The sequence below is a fragment of the Somniosus microcephalus genome, chromosome 33 (assembly GCF_052327205.1).
Source record: "Somniosus microcephalus isolate GS21.2 chromosome 33, FLI_Smic_1.0, whole genome shotgun sequence".
Classification (NCBI taxonomy): Eukaryota; Metazoa; Chordata; class Chondrichthyes; order Squaliformes; family Somniosidae; genus Somniosus; species Somniosus microcephalus.
Window position 1 is genome coordinate 19,776,003 of NC_141019.1, and position 21,425 is coordinate 19,797,427.

General features: G+C 47.1%; 1 protein-coding gene across 4 annotated transcripts in view; it reads left to right on the forward strand.

Annotated features, from left to right (window-relative positions):
- The window catches only part of LOC147096989 (nuclear receptor subfamily 4 group A member 1-like), a 92,837-nt gene that overhangs the window by 36,439 nt on the left and 34,973 nt on the right, over positions 1-21,425 (forward strand). For 3 of the 4 annotated variants that reach the window (XM_085972703.1, XM_085972702.1, XM_085972701.1), the window contains one exon: positions 4,964-5,778. In XM_085972703.1, the coding sequence (XP_085828829.1) occupies positions 4,966-5,778 (813 nt within the window). In that variant the 5' untranslated portion in view covers positions 4,964-4,965. Of the gene's footprint in view, positions 1-4,940; positions 5,779-21,425 lie in introns of all 4 variants that reach the window. The other variant, XM_085972704.1, reaches the window with a different exon arrangement.

A 21,425-nucleotide genomic window follows, 5' to 3' on the forward strand; every position in this document is an offset into this window, starting at 1 on the left:
AAAGGGTAGCTATTCACAGTGGCAGAAGGTGGATAGTGGTGTTCCACAAGGATCAGTGCTGGGACCATTGCTGTTCACAATTTACATTAATGATTTAGACTTAGGAATCAAAAACACAATTTCTAAATTTGCGGATGACACTAAATTGGGGGGATAGTCAATACTGAGGAGGACTGCAACAAATTACAGGAGGACATTAATAAACTTACAGAATGGGCATGTAATTGGCAAATGAAATTCAACACAGATAAATGTGGTATTACATTTTGGTAGGAAGAATAGGGAGGTCACTTATCACTTGGAGGGTGCGAGTCTAGGTGGGGTAGAGGAACAAAGGGATCTCGGATTACAAATACACAAATCACTAAAAGTTGCGCCACAGGTTAGCAAGGTCATAAAAAAGCAAACCAAGCACTAGGGTTTATTTCTAGAGGTATAGAATTGAAAAGTAGAGAAGTTATGCTAAACCTGTATCGAACGTTGGTTAGACCACACAGAGTACTGCGTACAGTTCTGGTCGCCATATTATAAAAAGGATATAGAGGCACTGGAGAGGGTGCAGAGAAGATTTACAAGGATGATACCAGAAATGCAAGGGTATACATATCAGGAAAGGATGAACAGGCTGGGTCTCTTTTCTCTTGAAAAAATAAGACTGAGGGGGGACCTAATAGACGTCTTTAAAATTATGAAAGGTTTTGATAATAGTAGATACAGAGAGAATGTTTCCACTTGTGGGGAAGAGCATAACTAGGGGCCATCAATATAAGATAGTCACCAAGAAATCCAATTGGGAATTCAGAAGAAACTTTGTTACCCAAAGAGTGGTGAGAATGTGGAACTCGCTACCACAGGGAGTTGTTGAGGCGAATAGTATAGATGTATTTAAGGGGAGGCTAGACAAGCATATGAAGGAGAAGGGAATAGAGGGTTATGCTGATAGATTTAGATGAGGAAAGACGGGAGGAGGCTCGAGTGGAGCATAAACACCGGCATGGACTGGTTGGACCGAATGGCCTGTTTCTGTGCCGTATATCCGATGTAATCCTGTGTAAAGGGCTCATGACGCAAGGGCAGAGCTAGGTTAGATGTTCAGCGGTTCGTCCTCTCCCAGAGAATAGTAGATCTGCAGAACAGGCTTGTGCAGTGAGTGCTGATACACTGTGTACCTTCAAGAGAGAACTGGACCAGCACCTGGCTGGGGTGGAAATCACGTCATGTAAGAGACAGGAACCAACTAATAGAAGTCATATTCAATGTGGTCTCCTGGACTAGGTTCGAGAGGTCGGAGACCAATTTGTCAGATCTTTACCCCCCCACAATTGGCCTTGGGTTTTTGACCTGGTTCTTCAGCTCTCCCAGGAGACTACATGGCACCTAGTGGGCAGGAGGTCACTTGACCTGATACATAAGGCATCACAACTGTATGGGACAGGCTGGATGGACAAGCTGGTCTTTTCCAGGCCGATATTTTTGTATGTTCATATATTTGTAGTAGGAACCTTGAGTAAATATCTAATGTTGGATAGAATGGTCTCCTCATCCAGTGGACACCTTGAATAAATATCTGAAGAGGCCTGCGAAAGGTAATTGTCAAATTATTTTTGTGGGCCCCGGAGAAGCAATCTGGGCAGCTGACGCCCTGGGACTCCCACCCTCTGCGATCATGACTCCTCGCCCCCACCCCGTGCAACTCACGTTGCTGGTGGCCGCCCCAGTCTGATCTTGAGGCCTCAATCTGGAGAGCTCTACTGGGACGCCTGTTTGGCGCCTCACAGCTCGCCTGCAAGGTTTCATGAGGCCAGGGCCTCAGAATCGCGGGGTGGGGCCTCTTCCCCTGCCAGAATGGGCATTCGATCAGCGCGCGTGGGCCACCCAAAAGTCGAAATAGATCCCAATAAGTGGAGGTCAAGAGTCAGGCATGCTGACTCCTGTCACAGAGAGATGGTAAATGGGTTTGTGATGGGGTGGGTGTCTCTCACAAGTCTCTGCCACCATTGTGATGTGGTTTGAGGGTGTTTTAATCAGCCATATCCTCTTGCCATGGTGTCAGCACTTCCTGTAAACTGACCTCACATCCCTTACGAGCCAGAAGCTGCAGCCTTGTGCTTTTCTGCCCCTCTCATAACCTTTAGGACTCATACAATCCTAGATCACTGATGCCCACTGCTCCTCACTCCAAGCCAGTCCAGAAGACGGTATTGCCAACACATCACACGCGAACTAGGTTCATATTTCAAATTAATGAACTAGATTTATTTATAGAAACCAAGCAAGCCAGACACATACAGAACAGCACAAGTGTGTGTACCAAGGCTGCAGTAGATGGCCTGATGTTTTAAACCTACCCTCTCCTCCTGTCAGCACTGAAAGTAATCGGACGGGATGGATTTCCTCGGTGCTTCTCCCGTTCTGCCAGTGTAACTTCGGCAGAATGCCCATTTACACACCAGGACATTCACCCCCAGAGTCTCTTTACGAATAGTCTGTAACACATTGCAGGACTTGCTGTTGGTGGTGGGGAGAGGGGGGTGTTCAGTTTCACCCAGGGCCACCTTGGCTTTCCCCCTCCCACACTTTCATAGTTCAGTCTTTCTCTCTCTCAGGTCAGAGGTTTGAATGTCCTTTGTTGCCTTTGAACTGCCTCGCGTGCCCAGTGAATTCTGGGTAGACATAAGATCATGAATATTGACATTGCAGACCTCATCACATCCTGGTTCCTCTGAGAGTCCCATTTCCAGTTTGAATGAGCCACAGGAGGGTGTTGTTCACATCTCCCAAGTGAAGTCTTCCTGGCTCAGTGAACACTTTCACATTGTTTGGAAACCGAAGTCAAACGCGCACTTCCGGAAACCAGACACAGTGGAGCCGGGCGGCCATTTTAGCCCTACCCCAGCCTTAGCTTTACATAGACACAGAGCTCAATGTATTAACGTATACCGATACACAAAGCTTGTTCTGTCTCTACCTATATACAGCGACAACGCCAGGGAAATTGTCACAGGGCTTAATAGCCTGCAAGATTTTTTTTTTAAAGCTGTAAAGAGCTAAAGACTATATAAACATAATTTTAGTCAGATGGTAAAAAAGCTGCAGAAAGATAAAAGGAGAGCAGAAACAGCTGCCAAATGGAAGGGAAGTGCCTGGCCCCTTATCCAGAAATGTCCCCTCATTCTAAGAGAACAAATTTAATTTAATTTTTTTCTTCAGAAATAAAGAAGTATTTCACCAATCCTGCATTCTCCATGTAGAACCACGTTCGAAGGGAATAGAGATTAGAGAATCAATTTTACTGTGTTGTAGCCTTCTCTCCCACTCCCATTCGCTTTGACTACAACTCTCTGCTGGGGGCACGTAATTGATGTATGTACCAAAAAATGTTGATTTAAACTAAATCCAGCAGTACGATATTGGAGAAGAAACCTGCTTTAAGGTCATTGGAAATCTCAAACTCTCCGCCCCCAAAAAGCTGTTGAGGCTGAGGGCTGATTGAAAATGTCAAAACTGAGATTGATAGATTTTTGTTGGGTAAGGGTATTAAGGGTTACGGAACCAAGGCGGGTCGATGGAGTTAAGATACAGATCAGCCCTGATCTGATTGAATGGCGGAACAGGCTCGAGGGGCTGAATGGACTCCTCCTGTTCCTATGTACAGAGTAAACCCATCCCTGACCACCCTCATCTTTCTATTGATATTAAGGAAAGAAAAAAATCACCCGAATATCTGTTGCCTCTCCTGTTCCTATGTTTAAGTTCTCTTTTTACAAGAAAACTGGTGTAAAATTTAGCAAGGGCCACTTTCATGGCATTGCTCTATATGACACAAGTCAAAAGATTAATACATTTTCCAAATTGTTCCGATAAAAATATGAAAAAAAAATCTCAAGATGGCAGCAGCTATCAATTTTCTCGAAGGACAGGTTACAGGGTTCAATTTTTATTATAGATATATATATATCAGTAATGACAAATAGCCACTTATGTGTGCTTAGAATGTCTGCTGTCATAATCACAGAATCACAGAAACCCCACAGTGCAGATAGAGGCCATTTCGGCCCATCGAGCCTGCACCGACACATATCCCACCCGAACCCCGTAACCCCTACACCAACACATATCCCACCCTATCCCCGTAACCCCACGTATTTAATCCCCCTAACACTAATGGTCAATTTATCATGGCCAATCAACCTAACCCACACATCTTTGGACTGTGGGAGGAAACCGGAGTACCCGAAGAAAACCCACGCAAACATGGGGAGAATGTGCAAACTCCACACAGACAGCCACCCGAGGCCGGATTACGAACCCGGGTCTCTGGCGCTGTGAGGCAACAGTGCTAACCACTATGCCACCAAGGCCAACACAATTGCTTGGATTGCAGCCTCGTGTTCTGTTACATTCAATTTTTTTATAGCTACATGCAAAACATGAATCCAGTCACTATAAAAAAAGACAGCATTTCAGATCAATAAGCGATTATTCAATAACCCATTTTCCAATAAGTGAGGTCTTGGGTGCAGACTCCAAAAGAATGGCCAGCTTAGATTCAACAGACTCGACACAAACTGAGTCAAAAGTAACATAATAACAGAGAGTAATCAATGGACTAAAAGGGCTGAGGTTAGGAGCTCTGGCAATAAATGCCGATCTGATTGCCTCATCTGGCTTGTACCATATTGGCTTGATGGTATCGCTGGGTTCAAAATAGAGCTATTCCATTGCCCAGTGGTCTTGGCAATTTGAATAACCCGCTGTCAAATTTAGAGTAGTGTTGATGTATAAATACACTCGGCCATCTTGGAGAATTGACCTCTGACCTCAGAAGTGAAATAAAAATGTTATAATACATCAATAGACATCCATCTTGTGTATAGTCTGTATTTATTAAGTAGTGCAAGATGTATGACTAATGAAGGAAGACCCTCTAACTTGAATAGGTTTTAATATGTTTCTTTTTCAGAGATGCCTTGTCTTCAGGCACAGTATGGGACCTTGCCACAAGGTGGAGGACCATATGAGGACTACAGTTCTGACTTCTTGACTCCTGAGTTTGTCAAGTTTGGAATGGACCTCACCACCACAGAGATCGCTGCCACCACCTCTCTACCCAGTTTCAACACTTTCATCGACAGCAACAACGGAGACTTTGACGCCTATTTGTACCAATTGATGCTTTCCAACCAGCAATCTCCATTTAAAGTGGAGGACGTTCAAATGTTTGGCTGTTACCCAGGCTCAATCAACATGCATTTAGAGGAGGTGATACCTCAATGTGGGTCTTCTCAATACTACAATGGATCTTGCTCCATCCCATCACCTTCAACCCCTGGTTTTCAGATGCAGCAAGTGTCCATATGGGATGATTCTTTTCCTCATCACTCACTCCAATATAGTGAGATGGATCATTTATTAGATCAGCAAAAAAATGTTTCCCAACTTTCATTCTTTTCCTTTAAACAGTTACCTTCAGAGTCTCCTGTGCCACATTGCCACATGAGGCTTGATGCAAGTTCCCATGGACCTAATACTGTCCACCAACTAGTTGATACCATGTCTTATGATATCACCAACCATGCCTCAATGAATTTTCCTGCTCTACCCATGGACCATGGACCGCCGATCTTGGACAGTCCCATTGTAATAGACAATCCCATCCCCTCTCCGCCGGTTCGTAATCCCCCTTCCAGTGAGGGCCAGTGTGCTGTGTGTGGAGATAATGCTTCATGCCAACATTACGGTGTACGAACCTGTGAAGGATGCAAAGGTTTCTTCAAGGTATTTGCTCAATTACTCGAACCTTACCAATGATTGGGGGTAAGTTTGATCATGTAAAACGGGCGATCGGGGATTGGCAGCTTGTTGTAGATCCCTTCCAATTCTTATTTCTATTAACATCACCCATTCTGTTTCTATTGCTCGTTTTACATGATCGCACAAAGTAAAAAAAAACATTGTGTCCTCTCATTTGTTGGCAATTCAACAAGTTAAAGATATGAATCTTGTATGTGCTACGATAATTCCTAAGCAGAATGACAGTTATTACTTGGAAATTGGTATTTTTACATAAAGTATCTTCATTGCAATCAGTTACACACGCAGTGGTTTGCAGGATTACAATTGGTAAGGTACAGTTCCCCTACATCACAGGTTATAGCTTAGATCATGAAGAGTCAGTTGACTAGTTGCCATAACCAGGCTATCAGTGTTACAAATCATTACCATCACACTCGCCTCTCTGCTGGCTTTTGGAGCTATCTGCTTGTTCAAGAAAGAAAGAAAGACTGGCATTTCTATAGCGCCTTTCATGACCACCGGATGTCCCAAAGCGCTTTACAGCCAATGAAGCACTTTTTGAAGTGGAGTCACTGTTGTAATGTGGGAAACGCAGCAGCCAATTTGCACACAGCAAGCTCCCACAAACAGCGGTGTGATAATGACCAGATAATCTGTTTTTTGTTACGGTGTCACTCTTCCACTCAGGTTTTCCCATTCACAGTCCCTCCACCTCAGCTCTGATCTTCCACATAGCATTTTCCCAGCTGTGACCCTTTCCATAGCCTTCTGAGAGTTGACAGAGCAAGGGGTGGAAACACTGTACGATATTCTATGTTAAGATTTTGCGAGGTCTGAATTTGCCTCAAGATTAAAACTCTGGTCAAACCTCTGGTCATTTTTGAGGGCACTTATTGTAACAAGTGAATAAGACCAAAAATAAAAGTGTTCAGGTAACACTACGGAACCTCTGGAGATAATCTACAAGCCATCCTTATAGCTCTGGAAAGAAGACACTCAGGCAAATTTCCTGGAAGAGCTAAGAACAGCCTGTGCTTAGCACTCCACTCAAACTTGTGGCATGTTCATTGCTAGGATAATTGACAATGTTGAACTTTCAAAAGGGAATTGGATATATACTTGAAACGGAAAAAACTGCAGAGCCACGGGGAAAAAGCAGGGGAGTGGGACTAATTGGAGAGCTGGCACAGGCACAGTGGGCCAAATAGCCTCCCTCTCTGCTGTAAGATTATATGATGGACAGACACAATGGGCTGGATTTTGCTACGGGGGCGGGTTGGGGTCGTGTTCCCCACATTTCGTGTTTCCCACACGAATCCTGAACGATGTGGGAAATTGATGCAATTTTGATTTTATAGCCCAATTGATTCCCCACGTGTGGGAACCCCTAGCCAGTGAGCTTTTCAGGTGGGAAGCCCGCCTCCGATGACATCATCACTGCTGCTTCATTTAAGGGCTTCCACAAGCCTTGCTCACTTCAGCAGTCTGCCAAGCTTCTGGCCCTGGCAGCTGCTGCTACCATCATCAATCATGGCGACACATCGACCTGCCAGGTGATGACCTCACCGGTGAGGGTGACCTCACAATTGATCGAGTCATACATTTATGGGTTGATTGTTAAACTGCTTTTAAAATTATTTTTCATAAAGTTAGTGGTAAATAATCCAGATTTAAGGATGGATTCTATGAATTTGTGTTCCTGACAGGGTGCCCTGGCCCTCCATGTCCCAGATTCCCAATATGAGCTCCCAATGGGTGAAGCTCAGCAATAGACATTGGGCTGGATCATATCCCTTGATTCCCCTAGAGTCCAAACATCTATCGATCTCAGCCTTGAATATACTCAAAGACTCAGCATCCACAGCCCTCTGGGGCAGAGAATTCCAAAGATTCTGAGTGAAGAAATTTCTCCTCATCTCTGTTAAGTCCGTGAATGATTGAGACACGGACTAGCAGGAGTGAAAACAAACTGATCTTTACTGGTGGAAGTTCGTCGTCGGAGCTGCTGCTGAGTTGCAGGTAAGTTCGTTTCTTACTCGTCGCCAGTGTTAAGTCCGTGAATGATTGAGACACAACAATTCCTCCCCTTTTAGATAAACAGTACATAACATTCATTTAACAACTAAATGATAACGAATTACAATCACAATTACTGTTACTAGATACATTGGTTAAGTTTAAGCAATTATAAGTTCAGTCTTTGAGGAGGCTTCCTGATTCTGTCTGGATAACGCCTCTTTGGGGTAACAGGTTCTTCTGGCAATGTTGAGTCGGAATCAATGTCGTTGTTTGGTTCATCTGCTTCCAATATTACCGGTTCTGCGGTAGCTGCAATTGGAACGTCGATTTCATTACCAGGTGTATCAGATCGTGGTGTGGAGTTGACGTTTTCCAGTGACTCCAGAATCTGGTCAGCATGGCGTCTTACAATGCTCTCCCCAATGTCCACGGTATACATGAGAGGTCCTTGTCGTGTACAAATCGTTCCTGGCTGCCATTTCTCAGTGCGGTAGTCCCGGGCCAAAACTGGTTGACCTATCTTAAAACTCCTGGTCGGCCTTTCATTCATATTCTGAAACTGCCTGTTCTCCACATCTCTTCGGACGTTTGGCTTAACCAAATCCAAGCGGCATCGTAGTCTTCGATTGAAGAACATCATGGCTGGAGTTTGGTTGGTAACCGCATGTGTCGCATTCCGGTAGGCAAACAAGAAGTTGTCCACCTTGTGTTGTAGGGGTATATCTTCATTACACATTGCCTTGATAGCCTTCTTGAATGTTTGGGCAAACCTCTCGGCCAATCCATTAGTGGCTGGATGATATGGTGCAGATGTGTAATGCTTAACACCATTGTTCTTTAAGAACCTCCGGAACTCTTCAGACACAAACTGTGGGCCATTGTCAGAGCAAATCTGTTCAGGCAGCCCATTCCTGGCGAATATGGTTCGTAAAACTGTGATAGTTTTTTCCGTGGTGGTTGAGGACATTTTTATTACCTCTGGCCACTTTGAATGTGCATCCACCGCAATTAAAAACATCGAGTCCATGAAGGGACCAGCAAAATCAATGTGCACCCTTTGCCATGGAGATGAGGGCCACTCCCATGGATGCAGAGGAGCTTGTGGTGGGGCGTTTTGGACCTTCTGGCATCCTGCACAGCTCTTGGTCATCTCTTCGATTTCTCTATCGATTCCCGGCCACCACACAAACGCTCTGGCTAAGCTCTTCATTTTTACCCCACCCAGATGACCCTCATGAAGCTCATTGAGCACTCTATCCGTCAACTTAGGTGGAATTACTACTCTGGATCCACACATCAAGGTTCCTCTGCACACTGACAGCTGTTCTCTTCTTGGCGAAAATGCTGGCAGCAGTGGTTCGCCATGTGCTGGCCATCCCTTCACCGTTAAATCATAGACCCGTGATAGTGTCGGGTCATTCCGTGTTTCCTTTTCTATGTTTGCATTCGTCACAGGGAGACATTCGACTATGGTCGAGTGGAATAACTCCATTGGATCCACTGCAAGGTCTTCTTCGTCCACCGTCGGCAACGGTAGACGTGACAATCCATCAGCATTTCCATGCTGTTTAGTTCCTTTGTACTCGATGTCATATTGGTGTGCCCCTAGGAAAAGGGACCATCTCTGCAGCCGTTGTGCTGTCATTATCGGTACGCCCTTCTGAGGGTTGAAAATGGAGACAAGAGGTTGATGATCGGTTAGTAGAGTAAATTTTTGACCGTGCAGATAGTGATTGAACTTCTTCACCCCCACACTAGGCTGAGGGCCTCTCTGTCAATCTGGGCGTAGTTACGCTCGGCAGAAGTTAACGAGCGTGACGCAAAAGCTATCGGCCTCTCCAAACCATCAAGGAATTTATGTGACAGTACCGCCCCAATGCCGTAGGGAGACGCATCACACGCCAGCCTGATTGGCAGTGCTGGGTTGTAGTGAGCCAATACTTCCTTCGAAGTGATTAAGTCCTTACTCTTCTGAAAAGCACGTTTACAATCATCGCTCCATTTCCATGCTACCCCCGTTCGCAGCAGGGCGTTCAGTGGGTGCAGAATTGTCGACAAATTCAGCAAAAACTTATGATAGTAATTCACCAACCCAAGGAATGACTTCAGTTGCGACACATTTTCAGGCGCTGGGGCCTTAACAACCACTTCAATTTTGTCAGGGGACTTATGTAACCCCTCTTCATCAATCACGTGGCCACAATACGATATCTGTTTCATAAAAAATTCGCACTTGGGGCGGTTGGCTCGCAGCCCATGTTCCCGTAGTCTAGTGAGCACCTGTTCTAGGTTGTTAAGGTGTTCACTGTCATCTTCCCCTGTTACAAGGATGTCGTCCAAGTAACACTGAGTCCCCGGAATCCCTTGCAGGACTTGTTCCATCGCTCTTTGCCATATCGCCGGAGCCGATGCTACTCCGAATACCAATCGATGATACTGGTAAAGACCTTTGTGAGTGTTTATCGTAAGATACTTCCTAGAGGACTCTTCAACCTCCATCTGCAAATATGCTTGTGCTAGGTCAATTTTTGTAAAACGCTTCCCTCCAGACAGCGAGGCGAAGATGTCTTCTATCCTTGGAAGAGGATATTGTACTGTGCGAAGGATAGGGTTCACCGTCACCTTTAAATCCCCACAGATGCGAATCTTCCTTGGCTCTCCGGACTTATTGCTTAACGTTTTCTTCATGACAGGAACGATGGGTGCCCGCCTTCTCCAGATTCTCCAGCTCTGCCTCGACGGCTGGGCGAATTGCATATGGTACCGGTCTTGCTTTGAAAAACTTGGGAACTGCATTCTCTTCTATTTTTAACGAGGCGGTTACGCCTTTAAGCGTGCCCAGTTCTTGTTGAAATACCTCTTTGGCGTTAGCTAAGATTGTTGACAATCGTCCAGGAGTGACGTCGTCATCTTTTTTACCGTCCACCGTCATTGCATGAATGGAATGCCAATCCAAGTTTATCTTCCTGATCCATTCTCGTCCCAATAACGGTGGTCCACCATTTGGCAGTATGTAGAGATACAATTTCCGTATTTTCTTGCCATTGTATTCGACAGGCACCCTTATTTTTCCTCTGGGGTATACTTTTTGCCCCGTATACGTCGTCAAGACGATGGATGTCTCTCTCAAGGGTATGTGTGTGTGGTAAACCACTGTTTGTATTCCACTGTGTACATGCCTGTACATGTCTCGGCTGACTCCTCCCACGAGTCCAGGTATAAAGGTGACTGCTCCACAGTCCCTCTGTATTCTGGACCGGTCGACCACTCGAGGCACACCTTCATTCTCTTGTTAATAAAAGCCTGTTAGTTACTCGCTTAATCTCAGTCTTTTGAGTTATTGATAGCGCATCAGTGTGAAAATAGCCGCTCGTAGTCTCGTCGATTCATGATGGTTAGCGCTGATCCTGTATCCAATTCCATTTTAACTTGGGACCCTGCTATCGTGAGAGTGACCCAAATGGTTCGGTGATCCTCTTTTGCGATTACATTGTGAAGTTTGAGACAGCTTAGTCTCCTGTTTCCGGATTCACTATCGCTCATCTGGTCTTTGGAACTACTGTCTGTCATCTTTTGTACTTTCTTGTACGGTTCCTTAGTAGCCTTTTTGTTGTCGTGGGTCTTCTTCCCAGACCTACAAACTCGTGCAATGTGTCCAATCTTCCCGCATTGTCTGCATATTTTGTCTTTGGACCAGCAGTCCTTCTGGTCATGGTTAGTTCTGCCGCAGCGATAACATTTTGCAAATCCCCGTGTCATTTCGTGGGTGCCGTATTCCTGTGGTTTTTGTTGAATTTCTGCAGCTCCCCTGGCTGCTGCTTCATACGATACTGCCACGCTGAAAGCCTTATCTAGCGTCAGCTCTTTTTCTGCGAGTAACTTCTTCTGTGTTCCTTCACTCAGGAGTCCACAGACAAATTTGTCCCGTAGGGTATCTGCCAGTCCTGCTCCAAACTGGCAGTGCTTTGATAGCTTGCGTAGTTCCGTAAGATACTCAGCATTGCTCTCATCTTTGTGCTGAGTTCTCCTGTGGAATTTAAATCTTTCTGCTATCAACAGCGGTGCAGGGTTTAAGTGCTCCTGTAGAACAGCAACAATTTCGTTAAAACTCTTCGCCTTCGGTTTGGCTGGAGTAATCAGGTCCCGCAATAGGCCGTACGTTCTAGCGCCCATTAAGTTTAACAATATCGATGCCTTTTTCCCCTCCGCTATATCGTTTGCCTCGAAATATACCTCGACTCTTTCCACATACGTGGTCCAGTCCTCTAATGTATTATCAAAAGCAGTGATACAGCCAGTCTTCGGCATCTTGCAAATCTAAAATGGCGCCTCCCGCGCTTTGCCTTCTTCTCCGATTTAACAAAATGGCGCCTCCCGCGCTTTGCCTTCTTCCCCGCTGTTGTTAGCGCTGCTTTCCACGGTTTCTTGCGCGTATTCTTTTTCTTTTATTATTTTCCCGTCGTGGAGCGGACCCTCTGGGACACTTCCCTCCCTCTTCTGAGGTCCGAACGCTGCCCAGCTTCGAAACACCGGCCGCGCCCTGTATGCTCCACCCTCTCTCTCTCTCCTTGCTTCCCGACTCGCTGCCTGGCCCCGTTGAAAGGCCACCCGATCGAGCTTCAGCCCGCCGCAGCCCAGGAAGGATCAGAGCACTACCTGCCACCAGCCCGATTAGCTGGGAAACCACGGACCGAGGAACCCAGCCTGGCTCTGGAAAGTCGCTCCTGCAAAGCCTTGAACCCGATGATTGACGGTTGACGCCCGTTTCTCGAGTTTCAATGGACTCTATTTATTTATTTTTTCTTTCTTCTGGCTCCGACCTTCAACAACGTCGTCGGAGCTGCTGCTGAGTTGCAGGTAAGTTCGTTTCTTACTCGTCGCCAGTGTTAAGTCCGTGAATGATTGAGACACGGACTAGCAGGAGTGAAAACAAACTGATCTTTACTGGTGGAAGTTCATAACGAAACTAAACAACCGAGGCTCTCTAGCGCCTTTTATACAGGGGTGGTCACTGCCGGTACTGCAGTCTGAGACCAGTTATTCTCTTAAAGGTACATACACAACAATCTCGGTCTTAAATGGCCAACCCCTTATCCTAAGACTATGCCCCCCTAGTTCTAGACTCCCTAGCCAGGGGAAACAACCTCTCAGCATCTACCCTGTCAATCCCCTTCAGAATCTTGTATGTTTCAATGAGATCACCTCATTCTTCTAAACTCCAGAGAGTATAGGCCCATTCTACTCAACCTCTCCTCATAGGACAGCCCTCTCATCCCAGGAATCAATCCAGTGAACCTTCGTTGCACCGTCTCCAAGGCAAGTATATCCTTCCTTAGATACAGAGACCTAAACTGTGCACAGTACTCCAGGTGTGGTCTCACCAAGGCCCTGTACAATTGTAGCAAGACTTCCTTACTCTTATACTCCAAACCCCTTGCAATAAAGGCCAACATGCCATTTGCCTTCCTTATTGCTTGCTGTACCTGCAGGCTAGCTTTCTGTGTTTCTTGCATGAGGACACCCAAATCTCTCTGAACACCAACATTTGAAAGTTTCTCACCATTAAAAAATATTCTTGAGTTCTGATGTTTGCTTAGCTGCTGATGAAAATCCATTGAAAACCTTAAAGGAGAAAAAAAACTTATATTTATCTAGTGCCTTTCAAGACCACAGGATACCCCGCAGTGCTTCACAGCCATTTAATTACTTTTCAAAGTGGAGCCACAGTTTTGTAGGCAAATATGGCCGCCAATTTGCACACAGCAAGCTCCCACAAACAGCAATGTGATAATGGCCAGATAACCTGTTTTAATGATCTTGGTTGAGGGATAAATATTGGCCCAGGACACCGGGGAGAACTCCCCTGCTCTTCTTCAAATAGTGCCGTGGGATCTTTTAAGTGCACCTGAGAGCAGATGGGGCCTCGGTTTAACGTCTCATCTGAAAGACGGCACCTCCGACAGCACTGCACTGGGAGTGTCGGCCTGGATTATGGGCTCAAGTCCCTGGAGTGGGACATGAACGCACAAGTTAATAATAAATGTCTGCACATAGAGTCATAGAGTCATAGAGTTTTACAGCACAGAAAGAGGCCCTTCGGCCCATCGTGTCTGCGCCGCCCATCCATCCCTGTCCAGTCTAATCCCATTTTCCAGCATTTGGTCCATAGCCTTGTATGCAATGGCATTTCAAGTGCTCATCCAAATGCTTCTTGAATGTTGTGAGGGTTCCTGCCTCTACCACCCTTTCAGGCAGTGAGTTCCACATTCCAACCACCCTCTGGGTGAAAAAGTTCCTCCTCAAATCCCCTCTAAATCTCCTGCCCCTTACCCTGAATCTATGCCCCCTTGTTATTGACCCCCCTACTAAGGGGAAAAGTTCCTCTTTGTCTACCCTATCTATGCCCCTCATCATTTTGTACACCTCAATCAGGTCCCCCCTCAGCCTTCTTTGCTCCAAGGAAAACAACCCCAGCCTGTCCAGCCTCTCTTCATAGCTGAGGCGCTCCATCCCAGGTAACATCCTGGTGAATCTTCTCTGCACCCTCTCCAAAGCAATCACATCCTTCCTATAGTGAGGCGACCAGAACTGCACACAGTACTCCAGCTGTGGCCTCACCAGCGTTTTGTACAGCTCCATCATAACCTCCCTGCTCTTATATTCTATGCCTCGGCTAATGAAGGCAAGTATCCCATATGCCTTTTTAACCACCTTATCTACCTGTTCCGCTGCCTTCAGGGATCTATGTACATGTACACCAAGGTCCCTCTGACCCTCTGTACTTCCTAGGGTCCTACCACTCATTGTGTATTCCCTTGCCTTATTTGTCCGTCCAAAATGCATCACCTCGCACTTTTCAGGGTTAAATTCCATTTGCCACTTTTCCGCCCATCTGACCAACCCGTTTATATCGTCCTGTAGCCTGAGGCTTTCCTCCTCACAATTTACCACCCCACCAATTTTCGTGTCATCTGTGAACTTACTGATCATACCTTTCACATTCTCATCCAAATCATTTATGTAGATCACAAACAACAAGGGACCCAGCACCGATCCCTGAGGTATCCCACTGGACACAGGCTTCCAGTCACAAAAGCAACCTTCGACCATCACCCTCTGCCTCCTGCCACTCAGCCAGTTTAGGATCCAACGCGCCAAGGCACCCTGGATCCCATGGGCTCTTACCTTCTTGACCAGTCTCCTATGCGGGACTTTGTCAAAAGCTTTACTGAAGTCCATGTAAACCACATCCACAGCATTTCCCTCATCCACCCCACTAGTCACCCCCTCGAAAAATTCAATCAGATTTGTCAGACATGATTTACCCTTGACAAAGCCATGCTGACTATCCCCGATTAATCCTTGCCTCTCCAAGTGGAGACTAATTTTGTCCCTCAGAATTTTTTCCAATAATTTCCCTACCACAGATGTTAGGCTCACTGGCCTGTAATTCCCTGGTTTATCCCTGCTACCCTTCTTGAATAATGGTACTACGTTAGCTGTTCTCCAGTCCTCTGGTACATCCCCTGTGGCCAGAGAGGTTCTGAAAATTTGTGTCAGAGCCCCTGCAATCTCCTCCTTTGCCTCCCACAGCAGCCTGGGATACATCTCGTCCGGGCCTGGGGATTTATCCACTTTTTGGCCTGCTAAAACCGCTAGCACCTCCTCCCTCTCGATGCTAATATGTTCAAGTATGTCACAGCCCCCTTGCCCGATTTCTATGTCTGCATCGTCTTTCTCCATAGTGAACACAGATGCAAAAAATTCATTTAAAACCCCGCCTACATCATCTGGCTCTACACACAGATTGCCACTTTGGTCCCTAATGGGCCCTACCCTTTCCCTGGTTATCCTCTTGCCCTTAATATACTTATAAAACATCTTAGGATTTTCCTTTATTTTGCTCGCCAGTGTTATTTCATGGCCCCTCCTCGCCCTCCTAATTTCTTTTTTAAGTATGCCCCTGCATTTTTTATACTCCTCTAGGGCTTCTTCCGTCTTTAGTCTTTTGTAACTGCCAAAAGCCCCCCTTTTATTTCTAATGCATTTTTGTATATCCCTTGTCATCCAAGGTTCCCTTTGCTTGTTGGTCCCACCCTTGACCTTTACAGGAACATGTTGGCGTTGTACTCTCTCCATTTCCCTTCTGAAAGTCTCCCACTGTTTTGATGCGGATTTTCCTATAAGTAGCTGCTCCCAGTCCAATTTGGCCAGATCCTGCCTTATCATATTAAAATCGGCCTTCCCCCAATTTAGAACCCTTATTTCCGGGCCATCTTTGTCTTTTTCCATGACCACCTTAAATCTCACCGAATTGTGGTCACTGTCGCCAAAATGCTCTCCTACTGACACTTCCACCACTTGCCCGGCTACATTTCCCAGAATTAGGTCCAGTACCGCCCCCTCTCTTGTAGGACTTTCTACATGTTGGCTCAAAAAGCTCTCCTGGATGCACTTTAAGAATTCTGCACCCTCTAAGCCTTTCACACTCTGACTATCCCAATTTATATTGGGGAAGTTGAAATCCCCCACTATTATTACCCTATTATTTTCGCACTTTTCTGAGATTTGCCTACATATCTGTTCCTCTATCTCCCCCTGACTGTTTGGGGGCCTATAGTACACTCCCAGCAAAGTGCTTGCCCCCTTTTTGTTTTTAAGTTCTACCCATATGGCCTCATTAGAGGAACCCGCTAATATATCATCCCTCCTTACAGCAGTAATTGACTCCTTAATTAATATTGCAACACCCCCTCCCCTTTTACACCCCCCTCTGTCTCGCCTGAAGATTCTATACCCCGGAATATTGAGCTGCCAGTCCTGACCCTCCCTCAACCATGTCTCCGTGATAGCAACAATATCGTACTCCCATGTGTTCAACAACAACTTCAGTTCATCCACCTTATTTGCAAGACTCCTTGCATTAAAATAAATGCCTTCCAGCCCTGCCATATTCTCTTTTGCCTTCACATATTTGCTTTGCCTTCCCAGCTGACTTGTTTTTCCCTCTGTATTTGGCTGTAAATCACCCCCTAATATAGCTCCACTCTGTACCCCATCCCCCTGCCAAGTTAGTTTAAACCCCCCCCAGCAGTGCAAGCAAACCTCCCCGCAAGGATATTGGTTCCCCTCTGGTTCAGGTGTAAACCGTCCGACTTGTACAAGTCCCACCTTTCCCAGAAGCAGACCCAGTGATCCAGGAAACTAAAGCCCTCCCCCCTGCACCATCCCTTTAGCCACGCATTCATCTGTTCTATCTTCCTATTCCTATATTTACTAGCACGTGGCACCGGGAGTAATCCAGAGATTACAACCCTTGAGATCCTGCTCTTTAATCCTTCACCTAGCTCCCTAAATTCTTGCTGCAGGACCTCATCCCTCTTTTTACCTATGTCATTGGTACCAATGTGGACCACGACCACTGGCTGTTCACCCTCCCCCTCCAGAATGCCCTGCAGCCGCTCAGTGACATCCTTGACCCTGGCACCAGGGAGGCAACAAACCATCCTGGATTCACGTCTACGGCCACAGAAACGCCTATCTGTTCCCTTTACTATAGAATCCCCTACCACTATAGCTCTCCCACTCTTTTTCCCCCCTTCCTGGGCAGCAGGAGCACCGCCAGTGCCAGGAAGTTGGCTGCTGCTGCCTTCCCCTGGTGAGTCATCCCCCTCAACAGTATCCAAAGCGGTATACTTGTTTGAAAGGGGGATGTCCGCAGGGGTTCCCTGCACTACCTGCCTGCCTTTGTTGCTCCGCCTGATGGTCACCCCCTGTGCTGCCCTACCCTGAGGCGTGAACAACTCGCTAAACGTGCTATCCACGAGCCTCTCAGCATCGCGTATGTTCCAAAATTCATCCACCCGCAGCTCGAGCGCCACAATGCGGTCTACAAGTAGCTGCAGCTGGATGCATTTCCCGCACACATGGTCGCCAGGGACACTGGCAGCGTCCCTGATTTCCCACATAGAGCAGGAGGAGCAGAACACGGGTCTGAGCTCTCCTGCCATGACTTACTCCTTTAATTAATCACCGGACACAGGAGAGCGTTGAAAAAACAAAAACATTTTGGATGTACGGTTTATATTCTAGAAATTTTCAGACTGCCCACTATCCAGTTCAGGTAGCAACCCTACTTGTGACACAGTGACCCTCTGTGTACAAGCTTAATCAAGTGTCTGGCAAAAAATCCCCAGAAAATAGTGGTCCTTTCAAATGTCTCATTGTTTTTTAGTTGAGAGTGGGGTTTGACCTTCCAATGGGGTATAATGGAAAATGGAGTTTATTTGTATTTAATAACTGCATTAAGGCTTCGTTTTTTTTCAATGGTTCATTCATATCTGCTAAGTGTAAAATAATTTGACATTAGCCCCAGGGCTACTGCTGTGTGTGCCTTCTCAGTCTCAGCTCGTGGTTCTCTGGGAAAATGCATGCCAGGGTCATCGAATGCATAATTACAGCAGTAAAGCGCCTTTTGTTGATGTGACCTTGGTTGAGGGAAGAGATGGGAGAAGAGAGCCATAAAGAGAGAGAGGGAGAGAGAGCAAGCCAGTGAGCTAAGGTGGTGTGAAGAAATATCTCCTAGACGTGAAGGTAGCTGTTAAAACAAATTTTGTTTTGGTTAAAACACTTTTCCTAACGGAATCCCCATGAGTGACTTAAGGAAAAATCTTTCACCCCCAGATGCAATTCAACCCATTAGGCATGGGGGGGGGGAACGGTTTGCAGGAGGTGAAGAATGGGATGGGTGTGTTACTCTCTCTCAAATTCTATAGCATAGGTTATGTCCTCCTCCCAGCCCGATTCTCATACTGGCTACACCTCTGCATTGAGCTCAAGTGATACAACTACAACAACTTGCATTGATATAGCACCTTTAATGTAGTAAACCGTCCCAAGGTGCTTCACAGGAGCATAATCGGACAAAAAATTGACACTGAGCCACAGAAAGAGATATTAGGACAAAAGCTTAGTCAAAGAAGTAGGTTTTAAGGAGCGTCTTAAAGAAGGAAAGAGAGGTGGAGAGGTGGAGAGGTTTAGGGAGGGAATTCCAGAGCTTAGGGCCCAGGGAGCTGAAGGCACGGCCGCCAATGGCGGGGCGAAGGAAACTGGGGAGGCGCAAGAGGTCAGAATTGGAAAAATGCAGAGATTTCAGAGGGTTGTAGGGCTGGAGGAGGTTATTGAGATAGGGAGGGTTGTAGGGCTGGAGGAGGTTATTGAGATAGGGAGTGTTGTAGGGCTAGAGGAGGTTATTGAGATAGGGAGTGTTGTAGGGCTAGAGGAGGTTACAGAGATAGGGAGGGATGTAGGGCTGGAAGAGGTTACAGAGATAGGGAAGGGTTGTAGGGGCTGGAGGAGGTTACAGAGATAGGGAGGGTTGTAGGGGGCTGGAGGAGGTTATTGAGATAGGGAGTGTTGTAGGGCTAGAGGAGGTTACAGAGATAGGGAGGGTTGTAGGGCTAGAGGAGGTTACAGAGATAGGGAGGGATGTAGGGCTGGAGGAGGTTACAGAGATAGGGAAGGGTTGTAGGGGCTGGAGGAGGTTACAGAGATAGGGAGTGTTGTAGGGCTGGAGGAGGTTACAGAGATAGGGAGGGTTGTAGGGCTGGAGGAGGTTAGTGAGATAGGGAGGGTTGTAGGGCTGGAGGAGGTTAGTGAGATAGGGATGGTTGTAGGGCTGCAGGAAGTTACAGAGATAGGGAGTGTTGTACGGCTGGAGGAGGTTACAGAGATAGGGAGGGTTGTAGGGCTGGAGGAGGTTAGTGAGATAGGGAGGGTTGTAGGGCTGGAGGAGGTTAGTGAGATAGGGATGGTTGTAGGGCTGCAGGAGGTTACAGAGATAGGGAGTGTTGTACGGCTGGAGGAGGTTACAGAGATAGGTAGGGTTGTAGGGCTGGAGGAGGTTAGTGAGATAGGGAGGGTTGTAGGGCTGGAGGAGGTTATTGAGATAGGGAGGGTTGTAGGGCTGGAGGAGGTTACAGAGATAGGGAGGGTTGTAGGGCTGGAGGAGGTTGTTGAGATAAGGAGGGTTGTAGGGCTGGAGGAGGTTACAGAGATAAGGAGGGTTGTAGGGGCTGGAGGAGGTTACAGCGATAGGAAGGGTTGTAGGGCTGGAGTAGGTTATTGAGATAGGGAGGGTTGTAGGGCTGGAGGAGGTTACAGAGATAGGGAAGGTTATAGGGGCTGGAGGAGGTTACAGAGATAGGGAGGGTTGTAGGGGGCTGGAGGTGGTTACAGAGATAGGGAGTGTTGTAGGGGGCTGGAGGAGGTTACAGAGATAGGGAGTGTTGTAGGGCTGGAGGAGGTTACAGAGATAGGGAGGGTTGTAGGTGCTGGAGGAGGTTACAGCGATAGGAAGGGTTGTAGGGCTGGAGGAGGTTATTGAGATAGGGAGGGTTGTAGAGGCTGGAGGAGGTTACAGAGATAGGGAGAGTTGGAGGGGCTGGCGGAGGTTACAGCAATAGGAAGGGTTGTAGGGGCTGGAGGAGGTGACAGAGATAGGAAGGGTTGTAGGGCTGGAGTAGGTTATTGAGATAGGGAGGGTTGTAGGGCTGGAGGAGGTTACAGAGATAGGGAAGGTTATAGGGGCTGGAGGAGGTTACAGAGATAGGGAGGGTTGTAGGGGGCTGGAGGTGGTTACAGAGATAGGGAGTGTTGTAGGGGGCTGGAGGAGGTTACAGAGATAGGGAGTGTTGTAGGGCTGGAGGAGGTTACAGAGATAGGGAGGGTTGTAGGTGCTGGAGGAGGTTACAGCGATAGGAAGGGTTGTAGGGCTGGAGGAGGTGACAGAGATAGGGAGGGTTGTGGGGCTGGAGGAGGTTATTGAGATAGGGAGGGTTGTAGGGCTGGAGGAGGTTACAGAGATAAGGAAGGTTATAGGGGCTGGAGAAGGTTATTGAGATAGGGAGGGTTGTAGGGGCTGGAGGAGGTTACAGAGAGAGGGAGGGTTGTAGGGGGCTGGAAGAGGTTACAGAGATAGGGAGGGTTGTAGGGGCTGGAGGAGGTTACAGAGAGAGGGAGGGTTGTAGGGGGCTGGAGGAGGTTACAGAGATAGGGAGGGTTGTAGGAGGCTGGAGGAGGTTACAGAGATAGGGAGTGTTGTAGGGGCTGGAGGAGGTTACAGAGATAGGGAGGGTTGTAGGAGGCTGGAGGAGGTTACAGAGATAGGGAGTGTTGTAGGGGCTGGAGGAGGTTACAGAGATAGGGAGGGTTGTTGGGCTGGAGGAGGTTACAGAGATAGGGAGGGGTTGTAGGGGCTGGAGGAGGTTACAGAGATAGGGAGGGTTGTAGGGCTGGAAGAGGTTACAGAGATAGGGAGGGTTGTAGGGGCTGGAGGAGGTTACAGAGATAGGGAGGGTTATAGGAGGCTGGAGGAGCTTACAGAGATGGGGAGTGTTGTAGGGGCTGGAGGTGGTTACAGAGATAGGGAGGGTTGTAGGGCTGGAGGAAGTTATTGAGATAAGGAGGGTTGTAGGGGGCTGGAGGTTATTGAGATAGGGAGGGGCGAGGTCCTGGCTAGAACCCAGCAGTTCCTATTGGTGGCCACACTGTAATAAGAGACCTGAGGCTGTTTAAAAGGGAAAGTCTAAGACGAATATTGAAAATAGAGA